This window comes from Malus domestica, chromosome 12 (assembly GCF_042453785.1).
Source record: "Malus domestica chromosome 12, GDT2T_hap1".
Taxonomy (NCBI): domain Eukaryota; kingdom Viridiplantae; phylum Streptophyta; class Magnoliopsida; order Rosales; family Rosaceae; genus Malus; species Malus domestica.
Window position 1 is genome coordinate 21,600,983 of NC_091672.1, and position 24,496 is coordinate 21,625,478.

The 24,496-nt window shown below is 39.2% G+C and overlaps 1 protein-coding gene and 2 pseudogenes across 1 annotated transcript; all 3 read right to left on the bottom strand.

Annotated features, from left to right (window-relative positions):
- Positions 1-9,695: 9,695 nt before the first annotated feature.
- On the bottom strand, positions 9,696-11,810 carry LOC103450294 (L-type lectin-domain containing receptor kinase IV.1-like; annotated as a pseudogene).
- A 1,216-nt stretch (positions 11,811-13,026) lies between these two features.
- LOC103450295 (inositol oxygenase 4-like) lies at positions 13,027-13,943 on the bottom strand (annotated as a pseudogene).
- Positions 13,944-20,197: 6,254 nt separating this feature from the next.
- Positions 20,198-22,547, bottom strand: LOC103437092 (L-type lectin-domain containing receptor kinase IV.1-like). Its single transcript, XM_029089600.2, has 2 exons — positions 21,615-22,547; positions 20,198-21,539 (listed from the first exon to the last, which is right to left on the bottom strand). Exons 1-2 carry the CDS (start codon positions 22,447-22,449, stop codon positions 20,539-20,541), a joined length of 1,836 nt encoding a protein of 611 aa, XP_028945433.2. The 5' UTR covers positions 22,450-22,547; the 3' UTR covers positions 20,198-20,538.
- Between the last annotated feature and the right edge of the window lie 1,949 nt (positions 22,548-24,496).

Below are 24,496 nucleotides of genomic sequence, written 5' to 3' on the forward strand. Positions count from 1 at the left end.
CATTTCAAAATTGGATCCCATCCTCTTCGAACCATTAAGGAGACATACGGCAATGACAAAAGAAAAATAAAGAAAGAAGAAAAGCAAGGGACTCAAAGTTTACAAGACACAAATACCACAAAACCCCGTCAAACTTCAAATGGCACGAAGCCATATCAAGTATTAAATGGCACAAAGCCGCGATGAGTCTCAAAATTAACGAACTACGCCGGTTTGATTCTGTTAAAGATACGTAGGCAGTCTAATATTAAGTTTTAGACGCAACCGTGAAACCGAAACGAATCCCTGGTTTATATAAACTAAATTCACTCCTACCATCAAATACCAAAATGGCACGAAGCCAAAGAAAAGTTTCAAAGGGCACGAAGCAGTATCAAAATCTCAAATGGCATGAAGCCATATCAAATTTTCAAATGCTCATCGCCCGCATGAGCTAAAACTGCACAAGGCATCAAATCCAAACAAGTACCAAATCCATGAACTACGAGTGACTTGATCCCTCAAGAGGGTACGTAGGCAATCTAGGGTTCGACCTAGGTGCAGTCACAAAATCAAACAAACATCAAATTCCTCAAGTTACATTTTTATTCGAATTAGAATCAAAGGGTATTTCTTTCCCAAAAGAAAGATTGTAATTAATAGGCGTGTAGCCTAGAATGGGTCGAACTCGAATTAATAAAACCCTCTTCGGAAAACTGAACGAGGGTGAAATTGTGTCGAGTAAATTATTTGTTTACATATTATGTACAATTTTTGCTTAACATAATTTTTGGCACGCCCGGTGGGATCCATTTTCCCTTTCATCTCTAATTTTGAAGATAATTAATGTGCTATGTGTTTTCTTTTTTTTGCAGAAAAAAAGGAAGCATGGCACCACAAGTTACTGTTTACTTCCACGAACTCCCTGCTGCTGAATCCAAGCTTGGACATGGAAAACATGCTAGTCATCGAATATCATTCACCATTGATCAAGCACCAACTAATTGCAGCATGGTGAAAACCAAGGTAGCAACAAAAACAAGCAAGGTGGCTATCAAAATCATCAAAGTTGGACCAAAGAAATGCCCGTCCAAGAACGCCCTGAGGAATGCAAGGAAGAGAGCGGCACGAGCTCTTAGGAAGAAGATTGCTAAGGAGCGTGTACTTGATGATATCGAAATCATCTCGAGGGAGCTTTTTGGAGCTATTTCATATAAAGACACCAAGGTGCCTCGACACAAGATTGTCAAAGTGACATCATTACCACTTACCAAGGTTCCTGTCATTACTCAAATTATGATCGAAACAATCCCAATCACATTATCTACAACGGAGTCGGTCATGATGACCTCCGTCGAGGAAAATGAAGAAATCTTGCCAATAGAGTCTGGAAATGTTCAACAAAAGGCCAAGGCCTATGAAGTTGTTGAGGAAGGTGATAACAATCAATTCAAGGGGCCTATCACACGTGCAAGGGCCCGAGCATTGGCAATCCACTCTCCCGAGAGTTCATCTTCCTTTGGAGATACCTCTGGAGGAAACAAATCTTTTTCCCAAGAAGAAATTCCTAAAATAATGACTCAATTCCAAAGGTTGGAGATAAATGAAGATGTCGAATTTGAGAACATGCAAGTTCTGATGATTGGTGCATCAAATGTAGAAGAACAATTGCTAGAAATGCAACGGAAACGAGCAGAAAAAGAAGCTGAAATGGCAACTTTGGTAGCTAATAAGGAGGCTGAAATTGCAACTTTGGCAGCTCAGTTAGCCGCTCAAGCTAGCATAAATAATGCTGGAGAAAGAGCAAGGAAAGAAACAGAAGGAGAAAGTTCCAGTAGCCAGCTCACGCATCAAGATATCAATGCAATTTTCGCTGAAAAGATTCGTGAATTTCAAATGTCTTTAACGACACCAATTCTAGGATACCGGAAGCCTTATCCAGCTCAATATGACACAGTGCCATTTCCCCAAGGGTATCAAAAACCGAGCTTTGATAAATTTGATGGTTTAAGTGGTTCTCCTCAAGAACACTTAGCTCATTTTTACTCAGCTTGTGGGGAGACATCGCAATCAGATCCTTTATTAGTGCGGCAATTTGTTCAGTCACTAAAAGGGTCTGCTTTCACATGGTACACTCAATTAGAGCCAGGATCTATTCTAACATGGGATGATATGCAAAGAGCTTTTCTAGCTCAATTCGTCAGTTCAAAGAAAAAAGTCACATTAATGGATTTGGCTCAAACAACACAAAGGCTTGGAGAAAGCGCGAGCGAATTCATCACAAGATGGAGGAGTCTTAACCTACAATGCATGGAAAAGATTTCTGAATTTTCGGCAGTGCAAATATGTTACAATAACCTCATCCCTGAGATTGCAACATTTGTAGGAATTGCAGAGCCTCGAACTTTCGACGAGTTGGTATCCAAAGCAAGCAATGTGGAGAAGCAGATGTCCCGGAAAAATTTGATTGGAAAAATGATCCAAGACTTAGAAAATAAGTCAGACACCAAGAATGAAGATAACAAAAGAATGTCGAAGAAGGGAGATTCTATGGCGACATTTGTCAAATTAGACAAGAAAAGTGACAATATAAAAAGAAAAGAAGAAACCAAAGGGACGAGGAGGCTTTCACTCAAAGAAAGAAAAGAAGTTAAATATAGTTTCGATGATGAAGATGTTGGAACTATCTTCGACGAACTCCTTCCAGCAAAGATGATCACGCTTCCTGAACCAAAGCGTCCCGCTGAAGTAAATAAGACCGATGATCCAAAGTATTGTCGGTATCATCGACTCATCAGCCATACGATAGAGGACTGCTATATCCTTAAGGATATAATTCAAGAAAAAATCAACAAGCATGAGATCGAGGTGGATTCATCTTCAAAACATCAGACATCAATGTCCAATATGATCGAAGGAAAATCAACACCCTCCTCTCCATTACCAGAAGGGGCAATCCCTGTAGGATTTCATGTCGATAATGAAACCACAGTTGTCCATGCTTATCCTGGCATGCCTCGTTCTGGAAATCCAAAAATTCCAACTCTGTACGAGCTCATGACGACACCAAGTTTTGATGTTTGGGAGGATTCGTCATCACTTGAATCCGAAGACGAGTGGCAAACCGTCAGTGAAAAGAAGGTGAAAAAGATTGCTAAACGTTTTTCGTCTACAAAGCGATCAAAAGGAAAATTATGGAGTGGACCATCCTCAAAAGATGGAAAGAAAAAGAAGAAAAATACTCAAAGAAAGCCTAAAGTATTTCAAGATGATGAGTACAAGCAGCCTTTTAGAGCACCAATAACCCTTGGAGACTACCTCATTCCAAAACTTTTTAAGAGTAAGGGAGGCGAGGAAGAAATTGGAAATTGTCGCACGACCTCATGTGAAATCCACAATGATGATGAGGTAGATGAAATAACTCTACGCTCTGGCCAAAGGATCCCGTCTGCTGACAAGAAAAAAGGAAAAGAAGTAATTGATTCAGTCAAACATTCCGACAAACCAAGTGCAAGAGAGGTTCCAGTCACTACCACTGTAAAGCCTACGGTAGAAGTTTCAGTCTCAACCACAAAAGCAAGTACCTCTAAGAGACATGCAAAAGATGTATTACAGTTCCAAGATGGCAAATACGACATTGTCGACCATCTTAAGCGTATCCCATATCTCCTTAGTGTGTACGATGCTCTAAAAATGTCTAAGGAGCTTAGAGAAGCACTCATAATGGCTTTAACAAATCCTGAAGTATTTGAAACAAGCTTGAAATTTGCAGAGATGGATACAACGTCACCAAAATATTGCGCTTGCTGCCTTGCAAGTATCACATTTGACGAAAGTGACCTTATACTTGGAGACGAATACCACAATCGACCCTTGTACGTCAGTGGACTAGTGGGAGATACATCAATAAATCGAATCTTGCTTGATTGTGGATCAGCAGTAAACCTACTTCCTCTTCGAACACTTCGAGTTCTGGGGATGAATGTTCGTCAACTGACACCATCAATGTTAACTATTCAAGGCTTCAATCAAGTCGGACAAAAAGCAATGGGATCAATAGCATTACAAATGGAGATAGGGGAGTTGTACTCCGACGCCCTTTTCCATGTAATCGATGCTGACACATCTTATAATGTTTTATTGGGACGTCCGTGGCTTCATACATATGGTGTCGTTCCTTCTACACTCCATCAATGCTTCAAGTTTTTGGTGAATGGCGAAGTCAAAAAAGTCCTAGCGGACACCGACCCATTTAGGGGTGAAGAAGTGAATTACGCAGATGCAAAATTCTACAAACAATCAAAAGTCACTTTTTCGCAACCAACAAAAAATGAGGTGGTGCAGAAGGAATCACGATCACTAGTTATGGAGAGGGTAAAGCCATCAAGGCTAGTCAAAATCGCGAGTTCTAAAACTCCGAAATCTCAAAAAGTAGGTCTCAATTGTTCATTACAAGATCGAAGAGAACCTGAAAAGAAGGCAATGGAACAAATCCAAAATGCATTTGAAGCACTCATGACCAACTACACAAAGCCTCTACGCAAAATCAACCAATCGATTCCTGGGGGCAATTTGGTAGTCTCAACAAATTTGCAAAAGAATAATGGTCGACAGGGTCACATTGTTTCGTTCAAAAGAAATGAGTCTTCATCAAAGGTTCCATTAAAGATAAAAGCGAAGAGGTGCAAAGCTAAAAAGAGTGCCATCGACATCACAGTACACCAAGAAAATGATATGCTTAAAGCATTTGTCTCAAATACCAAGAATCATGAGTTTGAAGGCTTTACTGATCTCGAGAAAGCAATGTTGACTGAAGAAGAATCTAGCAGCAAGCCACCTTGAATTTCTGTCTTCCAACGACTTGGTAAAATCATCAACTCTCAACCTAAGAAGTCTCATAAAAGCAAAAAGTGGGGAGTCAAAACCCAAAAGGTGACAATAAATCGTGACAAAAATGACGATGCGCAAGAAGAGGTACAAGACATTGTTCAAGTCAACGCGATTGGTAGCAAAGAAAAAAGCAAGGAATCTGATAACGAGCCTATTAAGTCTGTCAGACAATTCCCAACCTGCTTTCTAATCAAGAAGAAAAATGGACAGGTTTGTACCTGCATCGACTTCAGGACTTTCAATAGTGCACCTCCACTTCCAGAAAATGAAACTTATGGAACAATTGAGAAAATAAGCATGGAAGAAGTTTGTGACTCAACTCAAGTAAACTGCGTTACCATTAAGAAGAAAAAGAAGAGAATGGTGACGAATCAACTGAGCTCAAGCAATACATCCCCAAATAAAGGATAGGGGGCAAGCTAATGCCTAACAAACTCCGAGAGGGAAACAAGTGCAGAGGAAACAAGTCAAGATAAATCCTTTCCTCTGAACTACGTATGACTTGATCCCTCAAAAAGGGGTACGTAGGCAGCCTATCATTAAAAATGGGTGCAGTCATAAAAAAATCAAAATCAAAATCAAATCCCGAAAATTAAGGGGTGAACTACGTTCGGCTTGATCCCTTCATAGGGTACGTAGGTAGTCTAGCTTTATTACTAGATACAGCCGTAAAAATCATTTTCCCAAAATCAAGGGGTGAACTACGTTCGGCTTGATCCCTTCATAGGCTACGTAGGTAGTCTAGCTTTATTACTAGATACAGCCGTAAAAATCACTTTCCCGAAATCAAGGGATGAACTACGTTTGGCTTGATCCCTTCACATGGTACGTAGGCAATCTGATCCCCAAAATTAGATGCAGCCATATTTCATCAAAAATTATATTTTTCAACGGAATTAGCATTTATTTGAACTGCCACATGCTAACATTTTCAGTAATTATCAAGGCCAAAAGCCACTAAAAACGATTTTAAATTGAGAATGACAAAAGCATTTGTTCAAATAGTCATATGCTAGAATTCGTTTAAACTTTTCCCAAGCAAAAGTTTAAGGACAAAACATAAAGTGATTTTCACTTATGTAGAGTGATAAAAAGAGATGAACTACGTTTGGCTTGATCCCTTCACGGGATACGTAGGCAATCTGATCCCCAAAAATTAGATGCAGCCATAACTTATAAAAAATTATTCCTCCAATGGAATTAGCATTTGTTTGAACTGCCATATGCTAAACGTTCTCAATATTTATCAAGACAAAAGTCACTCAGGGTGATTTTTTAATTGAGAACAGCAAAAGCATTCGTTTGAATCATCATGTGCTAGTATTTGTTTGAACTCTTTGCAAGCAAGAGTTTAAGGACAAGGCGTGGGTAAATTTTCACTTGTATAGTGATAAAAAAAAAGAAAAAAAAAAGGGTGAAAGCAAGAGTAAAACACGGCAAAAGAGAAGTAACAAACATAAAAAAAAAATCTTCTTGTCTGTCTTTTTCTCTTTGGACTTACAGAGAAAGAAGCAAAGTGTCAACCTTTCTCCTTTGCCCGCAGCAAAATGAAGGTGAGACCTTGAAATGTCCACTGGCTTACCATGACAGCAACATCAAAACTGTCAAAGAGGTTCTAAAAAATCGATGGCAGCGAGAGACAAGACCAAATGCTCTTTCTTCCCCTAAAAAAAATGGGATCTCTGTAAACATCAGAAACGGCCACCAACAACAACCCAAGCTGCACGATTTGGTCTCTGATAGCAAAACAAGCCCCTCCTGAAGTTGAACATGGAGGATGAATAGCCAAAAATGTTAACTGGGCAAAGGGAGAAACCAAGTGGGAGGATCACCAAAAGATAGATTGTAGTTAAGCGAAGTCAGTGGAGAAGAACGCCTGTACTCTAGACCCGTGACAAACTCTTTCCCGGCCTTGTCAACAGCCCGCTGGATACAAACTTGGCCATCTGCATTCATTCCCTGAAATGTAAAATGCAACATTGGTCAGGACCTCAGTACACGATGCGATCATATCAAGCCTTATACGCTCAAGATAATTTCACGCATAAGGCTTGAGGGGGCAATCTGTTGAACAATAAAAATACATGACGTATAAAAAAATAAGGTCCATACAAATTGGGTCAAACTACAAGGCAAAACAAGATGTAATCCAGCCCAACAAAAATGAGGATGGGCTTTACATACATCCATAAATAAAATAAAATAAAATATGCATTTCCCTGCAAAAGAGGGAAGATACATACAAAATCAGCGGCTCCCCCATTTTCTGCAACAAAAAGAAAAGTGGAGTCAGTGAGAAAGTGGCGAAAAGAAAGGCCTCTATCCTCCCCCACGTAAGAACTCTGGAAACCTCCTAAGATGCCTATAAATAGGCATCAACCATAGCAAAAAAAAAAAGACAGAGACAGAAAAAAAAGAGGGGAGACTCTGCAGAAATTGAGAGACGACGGTGAAGAACGAACGACAAAGAAGAACAAAGCAAGAGAGTAAGGGGAAAAGTACACAACAGCAGCAAAAAAAAAACAAGAAAGGAGGAAGGTGTACACACGGCAAAGAACATCAAAGTGTGCACACGACAAAGAACATCAAAATACCCAAAGGTATCAATCTTTATCTTTAATTTGTTCTTGGTTTTGTGTATTGGGTGCAGCTTTTTGCAGGATGAATGAAAGAGGAACTTGGCTTTTCCTCTTTCACCGAAGCCAGAAAGATGGATGGGCAAATTTCCCCATGGCAGCCAAAAGATAAGACAAGAAAAAAAAAATCTCTTCTCCTTCCCCCTCAATCTTGCCGACAACAGGTAAAGCAATCCACCCCTTTTAATAGGGGCGTTGTTTTGATAAAAACCCAGTCACCACCGCCCTTCAACCGTTGTCTCTAGCAGTCCTTCGGAAGAAGCCCAAGGGCCCCGAGGACGGTTGAACCAAGCAATCAACCAAACCACAACACCACCGCTCTTCAACCGTTGTTTCCGGCAGTCCTTCGGAAGAAGCCCAAGGGCAGTGCCATCCGCACTCCGAGGACGTTGAGCCAAGCGATGTAGTTAGGCACGCGGGTCCAGACCATCAACAAATTCGACAAAGGCTCGTATGAAAAGATGGCAGCGATGGTCAGTGTGAAGAAGTGAAAGAAAAAATGCAACACCAATCGCCATGAGCCATCCCCATCCCACTGACAGTGGCGAGAATAACCCAAGGCCTTCAGAAAATGTGGAAGACATCCGAAGGCAAGAAAGCCGAGAATTTGGGAAAAGAGACATGTCCCCAGGTCCAAGGATGCAGCGGAAATGGTTCTAAAGTTGCACTTTAAAACAGATTACAGAGGCTCAAAGGCTCTCTGTGAAGCTCCTGCAGCCTCTTGGGTGTCTAAAGAAGTTTTTCGACACCTCCCTTCCTCTTTTCAGAGATGCAACGGAGAAGAAGCCGTCACTCTGCACGTTTGAACAAGTGGAGAACAAGAACCCAACATGCCCAGCTATGGTCCCGAGCTTCTATCGGTCGACGAGCCATGGTCGTCTTCAAAATTTTGCGTTCTTCATTGAGACAGAAACCCGAAGAAAGCCCAACCAAAGAAGAATAGGCGCTAGTTGCCACTGACCAAGTTTCATTCGAATTCCTGTTTAAATCAGGAATTGAGGAAAAAAAATCTCCAACAAGCAAAGATGATTCGTGATTTTAGTCGAAGACTAGTTTTACCCCTGTGAAGACAAATCCATGCAGGCAACGGAAAACTCAAAAGAAAGTGCTTGTTTGTTTTTTTTTTTTTAAAAAGGCTAAGCACGTGGCACCTCAAAAATGAAGCAAGTTATTGTCAAATGTTGGGCAAAGCTAAATTCAAGGTTGAAGACAGAAAAAAATGTTTAAAACTCATAAGGAAGAGAAGAAGAGTTCCAGACCAAAAAGCTTTTGTCACATCAAAAGTAAAGTTAAAAAAATGTTGATGTGGTCTTCTTTTCCTTGATAGCAAGAAAACCACTCACGTGGAGGACAAAAAGAAGTCGTGGAGGACAAAAGAAAGTCATGGTTCCCCATTTAAATCATGGGACAAAGTCTTATTGGAATTTGGAGACCTTTAAAGTCAAACAAAGAAAAGAGTAAGGCTTGCTGTCAGATTGGTCAGAAGTTTAGGTCAGATAGGTTTAAAGTCCCATGTTTTGAAAAGTTCACAGAAAAATATAAAAAGGGAGAGGAGAAATGCTAACTGAAATTAGAATCTCACATGGAAAGTCGCTCACGTGGGGGTCAATAAAGTTATGGGAGTTCTTTATGGCAATTTAACTTGTGCCATTTCAAAATTGGATCCCATCCTCTTCGAACCATTAAGGAGACATACGGCAATGACAAAAGAAAAATAAAGAAAGAAGAAAAGCAAGGGACTCAAAGTTTACAAGACAAATACCACCAAACCCCGTCAAACTTCAAATGGCACGAAGCCATATCAAGTATTAAATGGCACAAAGCCGCGATGAGTCTCAAAATTAACGAACTACGCCGGTTTGATTCTGTTAAAGATACGTAGGCAGTCTAATATTAAGTTTTAGACGCAACCGTGAAACCGAAACGAATCCCTGGTTTATATAAACTAAATTCACTCCTACCATCAAATACCAAAATGGCACGAAGCCAAAGAAAAGTTTCAAAGGGCACGAAGCCGTATCAAAATCTCAAATGGCATGAAGCCATATCAAATTTTCAAATGCTCCTCACCCGCATGAGCTAAAACTGCACAAGGCATCAAATCCAAACAAGTACCAAATCCATGAACTACGAGTGACTTGATCCCTCAAGAGGGTACGTAGGCAATCTAGGGTTCGACCTAGGTGCAGTCACAAAATCAAACAAACATCAAATTCCTCAAGTTACATTTTTATTTGAATTAGAATCAAAGGGTATTTCTTTCCCAAAAGAAAGATTGTAATTAATAGGCGTGTAGCCTAGAATGGGTCGAACTCGAATTAATAAAACCCTCTTCAGAAAACTGAACGAGGGTGAAATTGTGTCGAGTAAATTATTTGTTTACATATTATGTACAATTTTTGCTCAACACTAAGCCACTGGAAGAATGCGCGAGAACTGACAACTCCAGCAAAGCAATGTCACGGTCCAAATACTGCACAACTTGGTGCATGCTTGGCCTATCTGAAGAATCTGAATGAGAGCATAACAACCCAAGCTTCAACACCAGTTCCACTTCCTCAACTATGAATTCTGTGCTTAAGTTTCGATCTCTTGCCTCAAGAATACTGTTTTTCTTCCAACAAGAAAACACCCAGTTGACCAAAATCACATCCTGAGCTGGACCTTTTAGCTCTATTAGCATTTTTCCAGGCAACTTCAAGCAAGAATGCCCCGAAAGCAAACACATCAGTGTGTGTTGTGGCCCGGCCTGATCTTGTATGCTTTGGAGCTAGATACCCAAGTGTTCCTACAATATGAGTAGTTTGAAGGTCTGTTCCGTGATCATATAATCTTGCAAGGCCAAAATCTCCTAGCCTAGCATTCAGTTCCCCATCTAGTAATACATTACTTGCCTTGACATCTCTATGAACCACAACTTGCTCCCATTCTTCATGAAGATAAAACAACCCTGAAGCCACACCTCTGATGACTTTAAACCTTAGGCTCCAATTAAGAGTGGCCGCTGGTTGGTCATAGAGGTACTTGTCTAGGCTTCCGTTAGGCATGTAGTCATAGACCAAGAGAAGCTCTCATTTTCTTCTACAATATCCCAAGAGTTGTACTAAATTTCGATGACGGAGGCGGCCAATGCTCACAACTTCTGCCACAAACTCCTTCATTCCTTGCCTTGATTCATGTGAGACCTTCTTCACTGCGACCTCAGTTTTAGAGGCAGGTAATATGCCTCTATAAACCTTACCAAATCCCCCATTCCCAAAAGTTCCTTTTCCTTGAACCCTTTTGTAGCAACATATAATTCTTTATATTTAAACCTTTAAGGCCCATACTCAAGCTCCCAATCTTCAAGCAGCTCTGCAAACTTCCTCTTCCGTCTTATGGCAGAAATCATGCCAACAATTGGTACCAAAACCAAACTCAGAGACATCACAGGCACACCGATGGTCAAAAGTTTAGATACTTTTTTACCTCCTATCCTAGGCAGGTTGGGAAGTTGTGAGTGAACAAGTTCTTGAGCTTGCCCATTCATTTTAAAGCTTCAGCCCAAAACATAATGAGACGTAGGAAGAGAACCGGTGGATGATGAGAAGCCAACATACATGGTTTTGTGTAGGATTGGGGAAAGGTCATGCTTCAGAGATAAAAGTGGACCATGGGGTTTACCAGCACTGACTGGAGCCAACGTGACATTGATTTTCTTCTTGGTACCATCATATTCCACCCAAACTTGCATTACTTGACCACTAGTGAGGGCAAGTTCCAAAACCCACCATTGTTTTCAGCATAGTATCCTGCGGTAGCAGATTTCACAGAGTTCAAACCATTAATATCAATTCCTACATGATTGTTATCGATGTCATTGAACTCGATCTGCTTGATAGTGTCTAGCTCTACAGCAAAAATATGATTGGTGACATTGCCATTGTTGGTTGGATTGAAAAGGCCTAGGAAAGGGCTATGTAGAGCTTGGGGAATCCCTCTTTTCGGAGCAATGACGAAGGCCATTCCATGACCGCTCACAGTTGCAAGCAGCGACCTGATAGCGAACACAAATGTTGTAGAAAATGAGAAAGCATTGGTATCAGAATATGAGTTCTTGAAGGTGACTGGGTTAGGGTAGAAGGCATGGCCCTTTATCTCTTGAGAGTCATTCGTAAGCATCAAAAGACCGTTCGGTGTGAACTAGGCTACACCGTCTAAGCTAAGATATTCTGACTGGAAACCATTGTAGATGAAGCTAACATTTTGAGATACTGCTAGGGTTGCTTGTATGAGTATTACAAGCTTGAAAAACATGGCTGGCATTCTTAGTTCTCTCCAAAACCTCTAGGAACTTTGTTATAAGCAATGCAGCTTAGCTGAGCTGTCCCTTCATTGTCTCACCAATTAAATGTGATGTCTTTGTGTAGCAGAATAAAACATATCCCAAACTGTCCAGTGCCTACCACCGTATGCAACTTCTCAGCGCAAATTAATTCAGACTTTATATGTGATTGTGTAGGTGCAACCACCAGCCATGAGAAGGTAATTCTTCACCATACAATGTAGGACCAAGATACGACCCTAGACAGGAACAAGACTCCAAAAAGAAAGGAACAAGACTCTATTGACCATAAAAAAGAAAGGAACAAGACTCCATACTCATCTTATATAGTTACTATTGAAAGTCGTTCTCTTGATCACTAAGTGACTAAGGATTTATAGTCACTTATCCTTATATTTGATATTAATGATTGAAAACACAATTACTTATTCTACACTCTTGATATCAGATCAAAATATAACTGATGATGCATTTCTTAATCGCTAAATAAAAGTAACATTTTTGAATTACTGTCTCCATGATGATCAATTCCAAGCCAGTTACCATGGCAGTACAATTCCTTTACTTGTGTTAACGCAAGCAAAAAAGAAAAACCATTCTCTCAATTTTTCTTACTTTAATATTCATTTGTTTAAATGATTATCTATCAAAACATAAACAAACGAAGTGCCTAGATTTTGGAGAGACATGTGAGCAACTCACTACTAACTACATAGATATTGTCTCCCAGCTTGCAGGTTATCTCAAAAAAATCAAAATGTAATTTGAAATTGAACCACTCAAGTCACACTTATTTTTGACAATTTTCCGACGTAGAATTCTCGTATCCTCCCACAAAAAGTTGGAAATTTCCATGTAAATTGAAAAAATCGTCAAGTAATGTTACATTATCATCTAGATTCAGATCTCACAAAGAAATTAAGAGTTCATAAAAACTACAAGGACAGAGAGGAGCCTGCATGTAGAACAATATTTTCAGAGGAATTATAAGGTGATCTAGCGGAAGTAGTTGGAGGCGAATTACGAAACACACAGAAAAGCTGGCGTGTTGAAGATTGAAGAGTTCAATCCTTGTTTATTTATTTGTGTACATGACATGAGTCCACCTAGCATGGAATACAACTCCTCAAAGTCGATACAATCGATCATAAATGTACATTGCTAAAAGAGGGTAGAACTCCGCATATATGTAGACGATCACCATCTAAGCTTCGCCGGGAAATACTTGTCAATAAGAGATAAGTAATATGGCTTAACTTTTTGACATCAATTCGATCTTTGCTCTTGGTGCATAGGTCATATTGATTGAATATTTTGAAGCCACATGAAATTGTCTTCATCCTCCTTGTTCATCAGGTGTTTATATGTCCCTGCCTTATGCAAAGGATAAAACGAGTGATACCGGATGATGAACGAACCAGCCTGAGGCAGTGTTGCTCCATTCTCCTTGGCGACCAAGTACATATAGTCCTCGTGCCGCCATGACATGGTCACAGTTTCGAGTCCACACCCTTGTGAGTAGATTCCACATTTGGTGTTGTAGGAAGGATTGTTGTAGTCGAGTTTGTCCTTGAAATACTTGCGGTGAACAATGGAATCATCAAAAGCACATCCTAAAGGATGTGTCTCCAACAACAACCCATTGGGGAAGTCCTCCGGATTGTGGAAGAAGAAGCACTTTTCCAAGGTCATGAATTTGAGCAGTCAAGTGTAACCAATCTTCACTAGGGTAGTCTTTCCGAATTGATTCAGCAGTTTGCAACAAGTGCTCAATTTGGGTTTCATCCAAGTCAGGGTCACTGTCATCCACAACCTCGTTCAGAAGCTCACAACATTTCCATACGCTCATTTTGAATCTATTCAACTTTTTGTACTTCTCCCTCATCCTCTTCACGAAATTGTACATTTGATTAACGGTTACACCTGCAGAATTCCTTCATGTTTTTCTGCCTTTCGCTTTCTGCATTGTAATCTCTAAATGACCGGCCAAACGAATTAATTTCAGGGGCAACGAATGCATCGCTTGATGCGGCAGTTTCTTCATTGGTCCCAGAAGAAAGCTTATGGTTCTCCACTTGTGACACAAGCTCAGGCTGCTCAGTAGAGAGAGTCATCCTTGCCTCCAAAACTCAAAGCAATGTATGATTTTAAGCAAATAAAAACAATAGAAGCAGTAGCAGATAGTTAATTAGGAAGGTAGCAGAGGCTGTTGGTTGTTTATGCCACACCACATTGCGAAAGTGGGTGTTACAGTCACATTAAAAAGTTCTTTGGATGATAAAAATATCAATTTTATCCAATTAGTCCCAAAAAAAAAGTTCAAATAGTGTTGAAAGATTTAAGAGCTGTCATTGAAACAAAGTGATTAAAATCGAAGTAAAAGCATACATATATACACAAAATAGAGTACTACCATGAGTCATATTTAGCCTATGCTTGAAAAAAAAAAAAAAAAAAAAGAGTAAGATTTACCCACTTTTAGATATCATATTCGAAGTTCTTTTTTGACATTTTTGGGGTGTGAGATCAACAGCCTAACTTCTGCGATGTAAATGTGCTTCATGGAGAAATACATGTCACATGCTTTTTCAAGAAGTACTTAGACTTTAAAAAAAAAAAAAAGACCTATGAGTAGAAGTACTTCTTACAAAAGTAGTCCCAAACTAGCTTGTAATTGTTTGCGCACCTTTTTTTTTTCGGGTTTTGTTTTGGCCCCTTTGAGTACATTAGTTTCGTTACCTTTTATTAGCTTTGTGTTTGGTGTCTGAGTTGTATTGTTTGAATATTTGTAATGTAATTTGTTATCTTAGTGAAAAAATGGAACGTTGATTTTAGTCCTTTTATCATATACAAATCTTTGAATTTGTTTCTCTCCTTGCAATGCAAGTTAAGTGCAGTAGATTATATCCCTAAAAGAATATCATGGTACTTATAATTTTCCGTAACTTACTTTTACCCAACCAACATACAGATTGTTCCTGCATTACTTTTATATAACTAACAAGATACAAGACTAATAGGTTACATGTAACATTAAGGGCCGCAAATTATTCGCTATGAATTCCAGTTCAAGAGAGAAAACGAAACCATTATTGCTCGGATTCAGCGTCCACCTGAGAGTAACGTCGGCTCTGGAACATATGAAGTTGCCTTACTCGTTGACGACGGATATGACTTTACAAAATCATCGAAACCTTCATGGTGCGCAAATGTTAAGTCTCTGGTAGAAAGACCATCAAGTGACTGTTGTGCTAGGATAGCACCAAACCCTTGTGGAACCAACTCAAGCTAACCCACAGGAAATATATCAAATAAAATGCAAGAACAAAATATTAAAGACACCAAGATTTTAACGAGGTTCCTCAACAGTCAGTGTAACTGGAGTACGTCCTCGGAGCAGTAGGAGCTCACCCAAGAATCCACTATCAACCAAATGGGAGTTTACAAAGTGTTGGCAATCTCACAACCCAAATAACCCAATAACTCACACTCCAAAGAAACAAATAGAGAAAGAAATATAGTGATTAATTTCTTCTCTATACAAAGCTCAAAGCTATTACAACAATAACACTTTGATGGAGTGAGAATTATCCAATGAAAGGAACAACAACCCCTTCTCTGAAAATGGTACTGTAGCAGTACCTTCTTTCTCTCCCTCTCTTCTCTTCGGCTCTCTCAATTTTCTGCACTCTATTTTCTTCTCTTCTATCCCACTCTTACTTCTCATTACAACCAAAACTTATTATTCAAAACCTCAACCGTGACTTCCCATGGACCAAGACAAAAAACCTTTTCCCTATTTTCCTCCCCAAAACAAGGAAAGGTGTTGTCCACCTTTGGTTTGTTTAATCTAAAGTATATGGCCACTTGGCCACATAATCCAACAATCTCCACCTTGGCCAAGTTCCGAAAACGCCATGATAAGCCAACCAACACAATTAGCACACAACATCACTCCCAAACACTAGCAAGAGAACAACTCATGCTGAGCCAAATGCTCCAAAACTCCTACTACTCAACGCCTTCTTTATATAGGCAAAATGTGAGCCAAGTTCAAACAGTGAACAAACTTGGCTACACCAACAACCTTAGTCAACATATCAGCGGGGTTGTCTTTAGTTGGAATCTTCTGGAGAATGATTTCCCCTTCACCAACAATTTCACGAACAAAGTGATAACGCACATCTATGTGCTTGGTCCTCGCATGATGAACCTGATACTTAGCCAAATAAATGGCACTCTGACTATCACAATGTACCTCCACCTGCTTCTGATCAACCCCCAAATCTCTAATAAGCCCATGTATCCAAATGGCCTCCTTTATAGCTTCAGCAACTGCCATATATTCAGCCTCTGTAGTAGACAAGGCAACAGACGACTGCAAAATGGACCTCCAACAAACTGGCCCTTTAGCCATAGTAAACACATAGCCTGTAGTAGACTTCCTTCCATCCAGATCACCTGCATAATCTGAATCAACATAACCAACTGCAAAATGACCAATACCAGAGTCATCCCTCTCAAAGCATAAACCAACATCTCGAGTACCATGGAGATACCTCAATATCCACTTAGCTGCTTGCCAATGCTCTTTACCTGGATTATGCATATATCGACTCACCATGCCAACTGCATGAGCAATATCCGGTCTAGAGCATACCATTGCATACATCAAACTACCAACCAAATTTGCATATGGTATATTTTTCATTTGCAGTTTCTCTTTATCGGTTTTAGGACATTGTAGAGAACTCAATTTAAAATGAGGAGCCAAAGGGGTACTAACCGGTTTGGTTGAATCATGAACTCCAAACTTCCGAATCAACTTCTCAAGGTATTGTTTTTGATTCAAACTGACGAAACCCTTTGCTCTATCTCTAGTGATCTCCATGCCAAGGATCTTCTTCGCTTCACCAAGATCCTTCATCTCAAACTCATTCTTCATTTGCTTCTTCAATTTCTCAATCTCTTCGACATTCTTTGAGGCAATCAACATATCATCAACATATATCAATAAATAAATGAAAGACCCATCTTGCAACTTCTTGAAGTACACACAATGATCATATTGACTTCTAGAATAATTTTGGCCTCTCATAAATTTATCAAACCTCAAATACCATTGCCTTGGAGATTGCTTCAAACCATAAAGTGATTTCTTCAATTTGCAAAACAAATTCTCCTTCCCTTTCACTATATACCCATCTGGTTGACACATATAAATCTCTTCATTCAAATCACCATGTAGGAAAGCCGTTTTTACATCAAGTTGCACAAGCTCAAGATCATACTGTGCAACAAGAGCTAACATAATGCGAATTGAGGAGTGCTTCACAACCGGAGAAAAGATTTCATTGTAGTCAATGCCCTCCTTTTGTGCATACCCTTTAGCAACTAATCTTGCTTTAAATCTCACATTGCTTTTCTCATCAGCATCTTCCTTCTTGGCATACACCCATTTGCAACCAATAGCTTTCTTGCCCTTAGGCAATTTAGCTAACTCCCAAGTCTTGTTCTTCAAGAGAGAATTCATCTCATCACCCATGGCATTGCACCACCTATTCTTCTCCTCACTCTCAATAGCTTCCTCAAAATTGGATGGAATCTCTTCAGTGATAATAGGAAGAGCAAAAGCAACATAATCACTATACCGAGCTGGCTTAGTAATTTGTCTCTTTCCTCTGTTCTTGGCAATAGACTCTTGAGGTGAAACTTGCTCTTCAACTTGAATAGAATCTTCAAGTTCAACTTCTTCAACATCCTCATGGTCTCCAACTTCTTCACTTGTAGTGGCTTCGACATCAGCGGAAATAGGATTTGAAGTACCAGAGGCAACTTTCTCAAGCTCCACCTGTTGGACATCTTTCACAATTTTCTCAGAGTCTTTGAACATACTTTCTTCATCAAATGTCACATCTCTGCTGATTACAAGTTTTTTCATCTCTGGGCACCACAACCTGTAACCTTTGACACCACTACTAAAACCAAGAAAGATAGCCTTTTTGGCTCTAGGATCAAGTTTATTTTCAGTCACATGAAAATAAGCAGGTGAACCAAAAATACGGATATAGTCATAATCAGAAGAAGATTTTCCAGTCCATACCTCCATTGGTGTCTTACCCTGAATAGCAGCTGAGGGTAACCGGTTGATGATGTGACATGCATAATTAACTGCTTCTGCCCAAAATGACTTGCTCAAACCCGACTGAGACAACATACATCTAACCTTCTCAAGCAAGGTTCGATTCAATCTTTCTGCAACTCCATTTTGTTGTGGAGTTCCCCGAATACTGAAATGTCTCACAATTCCTTCCTCTTTGCAAACTTTAAAGAAAGGATCGGATGTGTATTCACCACCATTATCCGATCTCAAAATCTTAATCTTTCTCCCAGTCTGGTTCTCAACCATTTTCTTCCAACCCAAGAAAATGTTTAACACCTCACTCTTGTGCTTCATAGTGTAGACCCAAGACCTTCTTGAATAATCATCAACAAAGGTCACGAACCAATGTCTACCACTCAAAGAGGGAGTCTTTGTAGGACCCCAAACATCTGAATGCACATAATCAAGAATGCCCTTCGTCTGATGTACAGCAGTACCAAACTTCACTCTAGTTTGCTTCCCCAAGACACAATGCTCGCAGAAATCAAGCTTACAAGTCGTGGCACCTTTTAGAAGACCTTTTTTCACAAGCCCTTGTAGAGCTTTCTCACCGGCATGGCCTAATCTCACATGCCACAATCTAGTAGTATCTGAATCAGATGTGCCCATATTTTCAGAGACTACAGATGCTTCACCTGTCACAGTGCTTCCCTGCAATAAATACAAATGGCCACATCTAGGAGCTTTCATCACAACAAGTGCACCATAAGTAACTTTCAATGTCTGTCCATCTGAATGAAACCTGAAACCCTTGGATTCCAAAGTACCCAAAGAAATAAGATTTTTCTTCAAATTCGGTACATACCGAACACCTGTCAACTCTTTAACCATGCCATCATGCAACTTCAAACGAACTGTACCAATCCCTTTTGTTGTGCAAGGATTGTCATCTCCCATGAACACAACGCCACCATCAAACTCTTTCAAGCTTGAAAACCAATCCTTGTGAGGAGTCATATGATGAGTACAACCCGTATCCAACACCCACTTAGTAGCACAATCAAATGATGAAGAAGTGGTTAAAGCAAAATCAGAAAAATCTGTTTCAACCTCAGCAACATTAGCTTCAGAACTTTCTTTGCCTTTGGTCTTCAATTTAGGACAATCTTTCTTCCAATGGCCCTTATTACGACAAAATGCACATTCATCCCTTTCCAAAGGTTTTCTACCTTTAGAGTTTCCTCTAGGTCGAGACTGTGATTTTTTTCTGCTAGAAGATGACCTCCTCTCCGATGATCTACCTCTAACAAATAAAGCTTCAGATGTACTATCATGATTTTTATCTCTATGCCTCATTTCATAATTCATCAAGGCATTTGACACATCTTCAAATTTCACAGTTTCTTTACCATGCATAATAGTGGTAACAAAATGCTCGTAAGAGTCCGGCAAGGAATTCAACAATATTAAGGCCTTATCTTCATCCTTAATATCCTCATCTAAATTTAACAAGTCGGCAATCAACTTATTAAAAGCATCAAGGTGTCTAATCATTTTTGTACCTTCTTTGTATTGGAAGCGGTAGAGTTTTTTCTTCAAGTGTAGCCGGTTCTCTGCACTCTTCGTCATATACTTGTCTTCCAATTTTTGCCACAACACACTTGCTACCGTCTCCCGCATCACAAAATACTTCTGAGTTTTTGCAAGGCACAACCGAATTGAAGAGCAAGCCCACAAATTTAATTTCTCCCATTCCGGCTTCGACATAGCTTCCGGCTTCTCTCCCAAAGCGGCAAGTAGATCTTGTTGAGCCAACACATCTTTGACCTCACATTGCCACATCCCGAAGTTGTTTGTGCCATCAAACTTTTCCACTTCGAACTTTGCATTTTGCACCGTAGTTCTTGCAAACCCGGAGGTGCTTCCAAAAGGATTCTCATCTTGCCCGTCTGACATCTTTGGCAACTAGACAGTACCCAAGAGCAACCAGTGCTCTGATACCAATTGTTGTGCTAGGATAGCACCAAACCCTTGTGGAACCAACTCAAGCTAACCCACAGGAAATATATCAAATAAAATGCAAGAACAAAATATTAAAGACACCAAGATTTTAACGAGGTTCCTCAACAGTCAGTGTAACTGGAGTACGTCCTCGGAGCAGTAGGAGCTCACCCAAGAATCCACTATCAACCAAATGGGAGTTTACAAAGTGTTGGCAATCTCACAACCCAAATAACCCAATAACTCACACTCCAAAGAAACAAATAGAGAAAGAAATATAGTGATTAATTTCTTCTCTATACAAAGCTCAAAGCTATTACAACAATAACACTTTGATGGAGTGAGAATTATCCAATGAAAGGAACAACAACCCCTTCTCTGAAAATGGTACTGTAGCAGTACCTTCTTTCTCTCCCTCTCTTCTCTTCGGCTCTCTCAATTTTCTGCACTCTATTTTCTTCTCTTCTATCCCACTCTTACTTCTCATTACAACCAAAACTTATTATTCAAAACCTCAACCGTGACTTCCCATGGACCAAGACAAAAAACCTTTTCCCTATTTTCCTCCCCAAAACAAGGAAAGGTGTTGTCCACCTTTGGTTTGTTTAATCTAAAGTATATGGCCACTTGGCCACATAATCCAACAGTGACAACTCCGGCAAAGGAATGTCACCCTCCAAATACTGCACAACTTGGCGCATGCTTGGCCTGGCTGAAGGAACCGAATGAGAGCATAAAAGCCCGAGCTTGAATACCAATTCCACTTCCTCAACTATAAATTCTGTACCCAAGTTTGGATCTCTTGCCTCAAGTATATTACCTCTCTTCCAACAAGAAAACACCCAATCAACCAGAATTATCTCTCCATCTTGACCTTGTGTCCCTATTGGCCTTCTTCCACAGGCAACTTCAAGCAAAAATGCACCGAAAGAAAACACATCAGCTTGTGTTGTAGCCTTGCCTGACCTTGTATGCTCTGGAGCTAGATACCCGAGTGTTCCAACTACACGAGTAGTCTGAGGGTCCTTTCCATGGTCATATAATCTTGCAAGCCCAAAATCTCCTAATCTACCATTCAATTCCTCATCAAGTAAAACATTACTGGCCTTCACGTCTCTGTGAACCACAACTTGTTCCCATCCTTCGTGAAGATAAAACAACCCCAAAGCGACGCCTCTGATGACTCTAAACCTCTGCCTCCAATTGAGAGTGACCACTGGTTGGTCAAAGAGGTATTTGTCCAGGCTCCCGTTAGGCATGTAATCATAGACCAAAAGCAGCTCCCCTTTTCTTCTGCAATACCCCAAGAGTGGTACTAAATTCCGATGGCGAAGCCTGCCGATGCTAGCAATTTCTGCAACAAACTCCTTCATCCCCTGTCTTGAATCATGTGAGACCCTCTTTACAGCAATCTCAGTTTTAGAGGAAGGTAATATGCCTCTATAGACCTTACCAAATCCCCCAGTTCCCAAAAGCTCTTTTTCCTTGAACCCTTTTGTGGCTATATATAACTCTTTGTATTTAAACCTTTGAGGACCATATTCCAGCTCCCAATCTTCAAGAATCTCTGCAAACTTCTTCCTCCGTCTTATGCCATAAATTAGACCTGAAATCGCTAGAAACAGTAAACTCACAGACATCACAGGCACGCCAATGGCCACAAGATTAGATCTTTTTTTACCTCCTATCCGGGGCAGCTTAGGAAGTTGTGAGAGAACAATTTCACGAGCCTGGGCATTCGTTGCAAAGCTCCATCCTAGAACATAATGAGAACTGAGGAACGAGCCAGTGGATGCGGAGAAGCCAACATACATAGTCTTGTTAAGGACCATAGAAAGGTCGCGCTTCAAAGACAATAGTGGAATTTGGGGTTTATCAACAACGATTGGAGCCAAAGTGACATCGATTTTCTTCTTGGCGCCATCATATTCCACCCAAACTTGCATTGGTTGACCGCTACTGAGGGTCAAGTTCCGGAACCCCACATTGTTCTGAGCATAATATCCTGCCGGAGCTGATTTCTGTGAGCGCAAACCATTAATATCAATCCCAACATGGTTGTTGTTGATGTCACCTAATTCGTTATTCTGTATGGTATCAAGCTCTACAGCAAAAACACAATTGGTTTCATTGCTGTTGTTGGTGTTATTGCAAATGCCCAGGTACTGGGGCTGAAAAGCTCGAGGAATCCTCCTTGTTGGAGAAATGACGAAGGCCATTCCATGACCGCTCAGATTTGCATACACCGATCTGATAGCGAACACAAATGTCGTAGAAAATGAGAAAGCATTGGTATCAGAGTATGAGTTCTTGAAGGTGACTGGGTTAGGGTAGAAGGCATGGCTATTGTCTTGAGAGTCATTTGTAAGCATTAGAAGACCGTTGGGTGTGAACTGGGCTACACCGTCTAAGCTAAGATTTTCTGACCGGAAACCATTGTAGATGAAGGTAACATTTTGAGCTGCTGCTAGGGTTGCTTGTATGAGTATTACAAGCTTGAAAAACTTGTCTGCCATTCTTAGTTCTCTCCAAAATCTCTGCGAACTTTCTTATAAGCAATGCAACTTAGCTGAGCTGTCTCTTAATTGTCTCATTAATTAAATTAAGGGGTTTTTGAACATTAGTCCTTGCAAAAGATTAAAATTTAAAAAAAACCTGATGCTAGATTAAATATTCAATTTAATCCCATGAGTGTACTTTTATCAAAATTTACATTCAATTTTTCTTATTTAATGTGTATTTTTATTTAATCTCTCCATATTAAATTTTAATTTTATTAATATGCACATATTTAATTTTTTTAATTAGAAATGAACGTAAATGAGAAAATATTAAAAAAATTTGTGATACAAAAATATATAGATACATAAGTGTACAGAATTGATTGTGCCAAAATATATATAATTGACTTTTTTGTACCAAAATATTTGTACCTACATGATTGTACTGAAATATATTATAATGAACCTAAATGTATGTACTGAAATGTATTATATTGAATTAATGTACCTAAATGTCAATACCGAAATGTATATACCAAAATGTAGGAACCTAAATGTCAATACCGAAAATGTATGTACCTAAATATCAATACCAAAATGTATGTACCTAAATGTATTTACCGAAATAATAATTGAATTAATGTACCTAAAAGTCAATACTCAAATGTGTGTATCAAAGTGTACGTAACGAAATGCATTATATTGATCAAAATGCATTATATTGAATCAATGTAACTACATGTTTGTACCGATAGATATACCAAAATATTCAAATGTATTAATGTACCTAAATGAAGAACATACAAAATTGTTATCGGAATATATATTATAAAAAATTTAGTCGCCTAAATGTAGACATTAAAATATATTATGATGAATGAAATAAAAATTAAATTTTAATGTAATTAATGCATTAAAATAAAAATAAAAAGATAAAATAAAACATCAACATACAACTAATAAATGATATAATTAAATGTGCTAGGGACTAAAATTGAATTTTAATCTTACATATGGTTATAATCTAAAACTCATCTTTTTTAGGGATTAAAATGAAGTTTTCTATTAAATTAACTTCAGGCTGTTCAGTGCCTGCCACCTTACGCAACTTCTCAGCTCAAATTAATTTCAGGCTTTATATGTGATTGTGATGGTGCAACCTCCAGCTATGAGAAAGTTAGTTCTTCACCATACAACGTAGGAACAAGACTCCATTCATCATAAAAAGAAAGGGAAATGACGCAGGAAGAGCCAATGGATCTAGGGAAGAAGGATGGAGATAGTTGCCTTAGAATCACTCAATCAGGGGCCACAAATTCGCTCGATGTCGCTAATCGTGAATTCACTCAACACAACTAAGTCTAACACTTGATTTAAGAGGAAAAACTCACTTTCTTCTTAGATAGATTATAATTCACTAAATTGATTTCTTTTTTAGTACACATAAGGAACCCTTTAAATAGAGAGTGCAATAATTGATAGGATCAATATTAATACTAAAGATTATAGTTTCTAGACATTTAATTAAAACATGGCTTTGAAAGATGAAAGGCCACCAACAACATGTTTAATACATACACCATACTAATTATTACGGGATACATCATAATCCTCTTCTCAGAAAGAACTCGTCCTCGAGTTCAAATCCTTTCACTACAAGAAAATTGCGCACAAAAAATTAAATGTGCCCTAAGAGGTTTAAGGACACCAATATATGTGTCATATAACAATAGCAACGGTATAGTGACTAAATTATTATATGTGCCCTCTATGGGTGTGCTCTTTGGTCACTGACAATCAGCACAATTTTGAAATTGTGCAATAGGTCCTACATAAAAAATAAAAAAGTAAAAATTTGGAATAAGAAAAATCCAAAATTTTCATAAAATCGAAATGACAAATGCAATATGGCTATTTGGTGGATTAAACAACCAATACTGACAATAAAATTTCTAATTCCTCACAATAAATCTTCATCAGGAGATTTTCGGCCAATTGTCAAAATGATCTTCCAATTCTATTGAAGTTTGCCTTCAAATAGTTTTTCCCCATCCTCCTACAC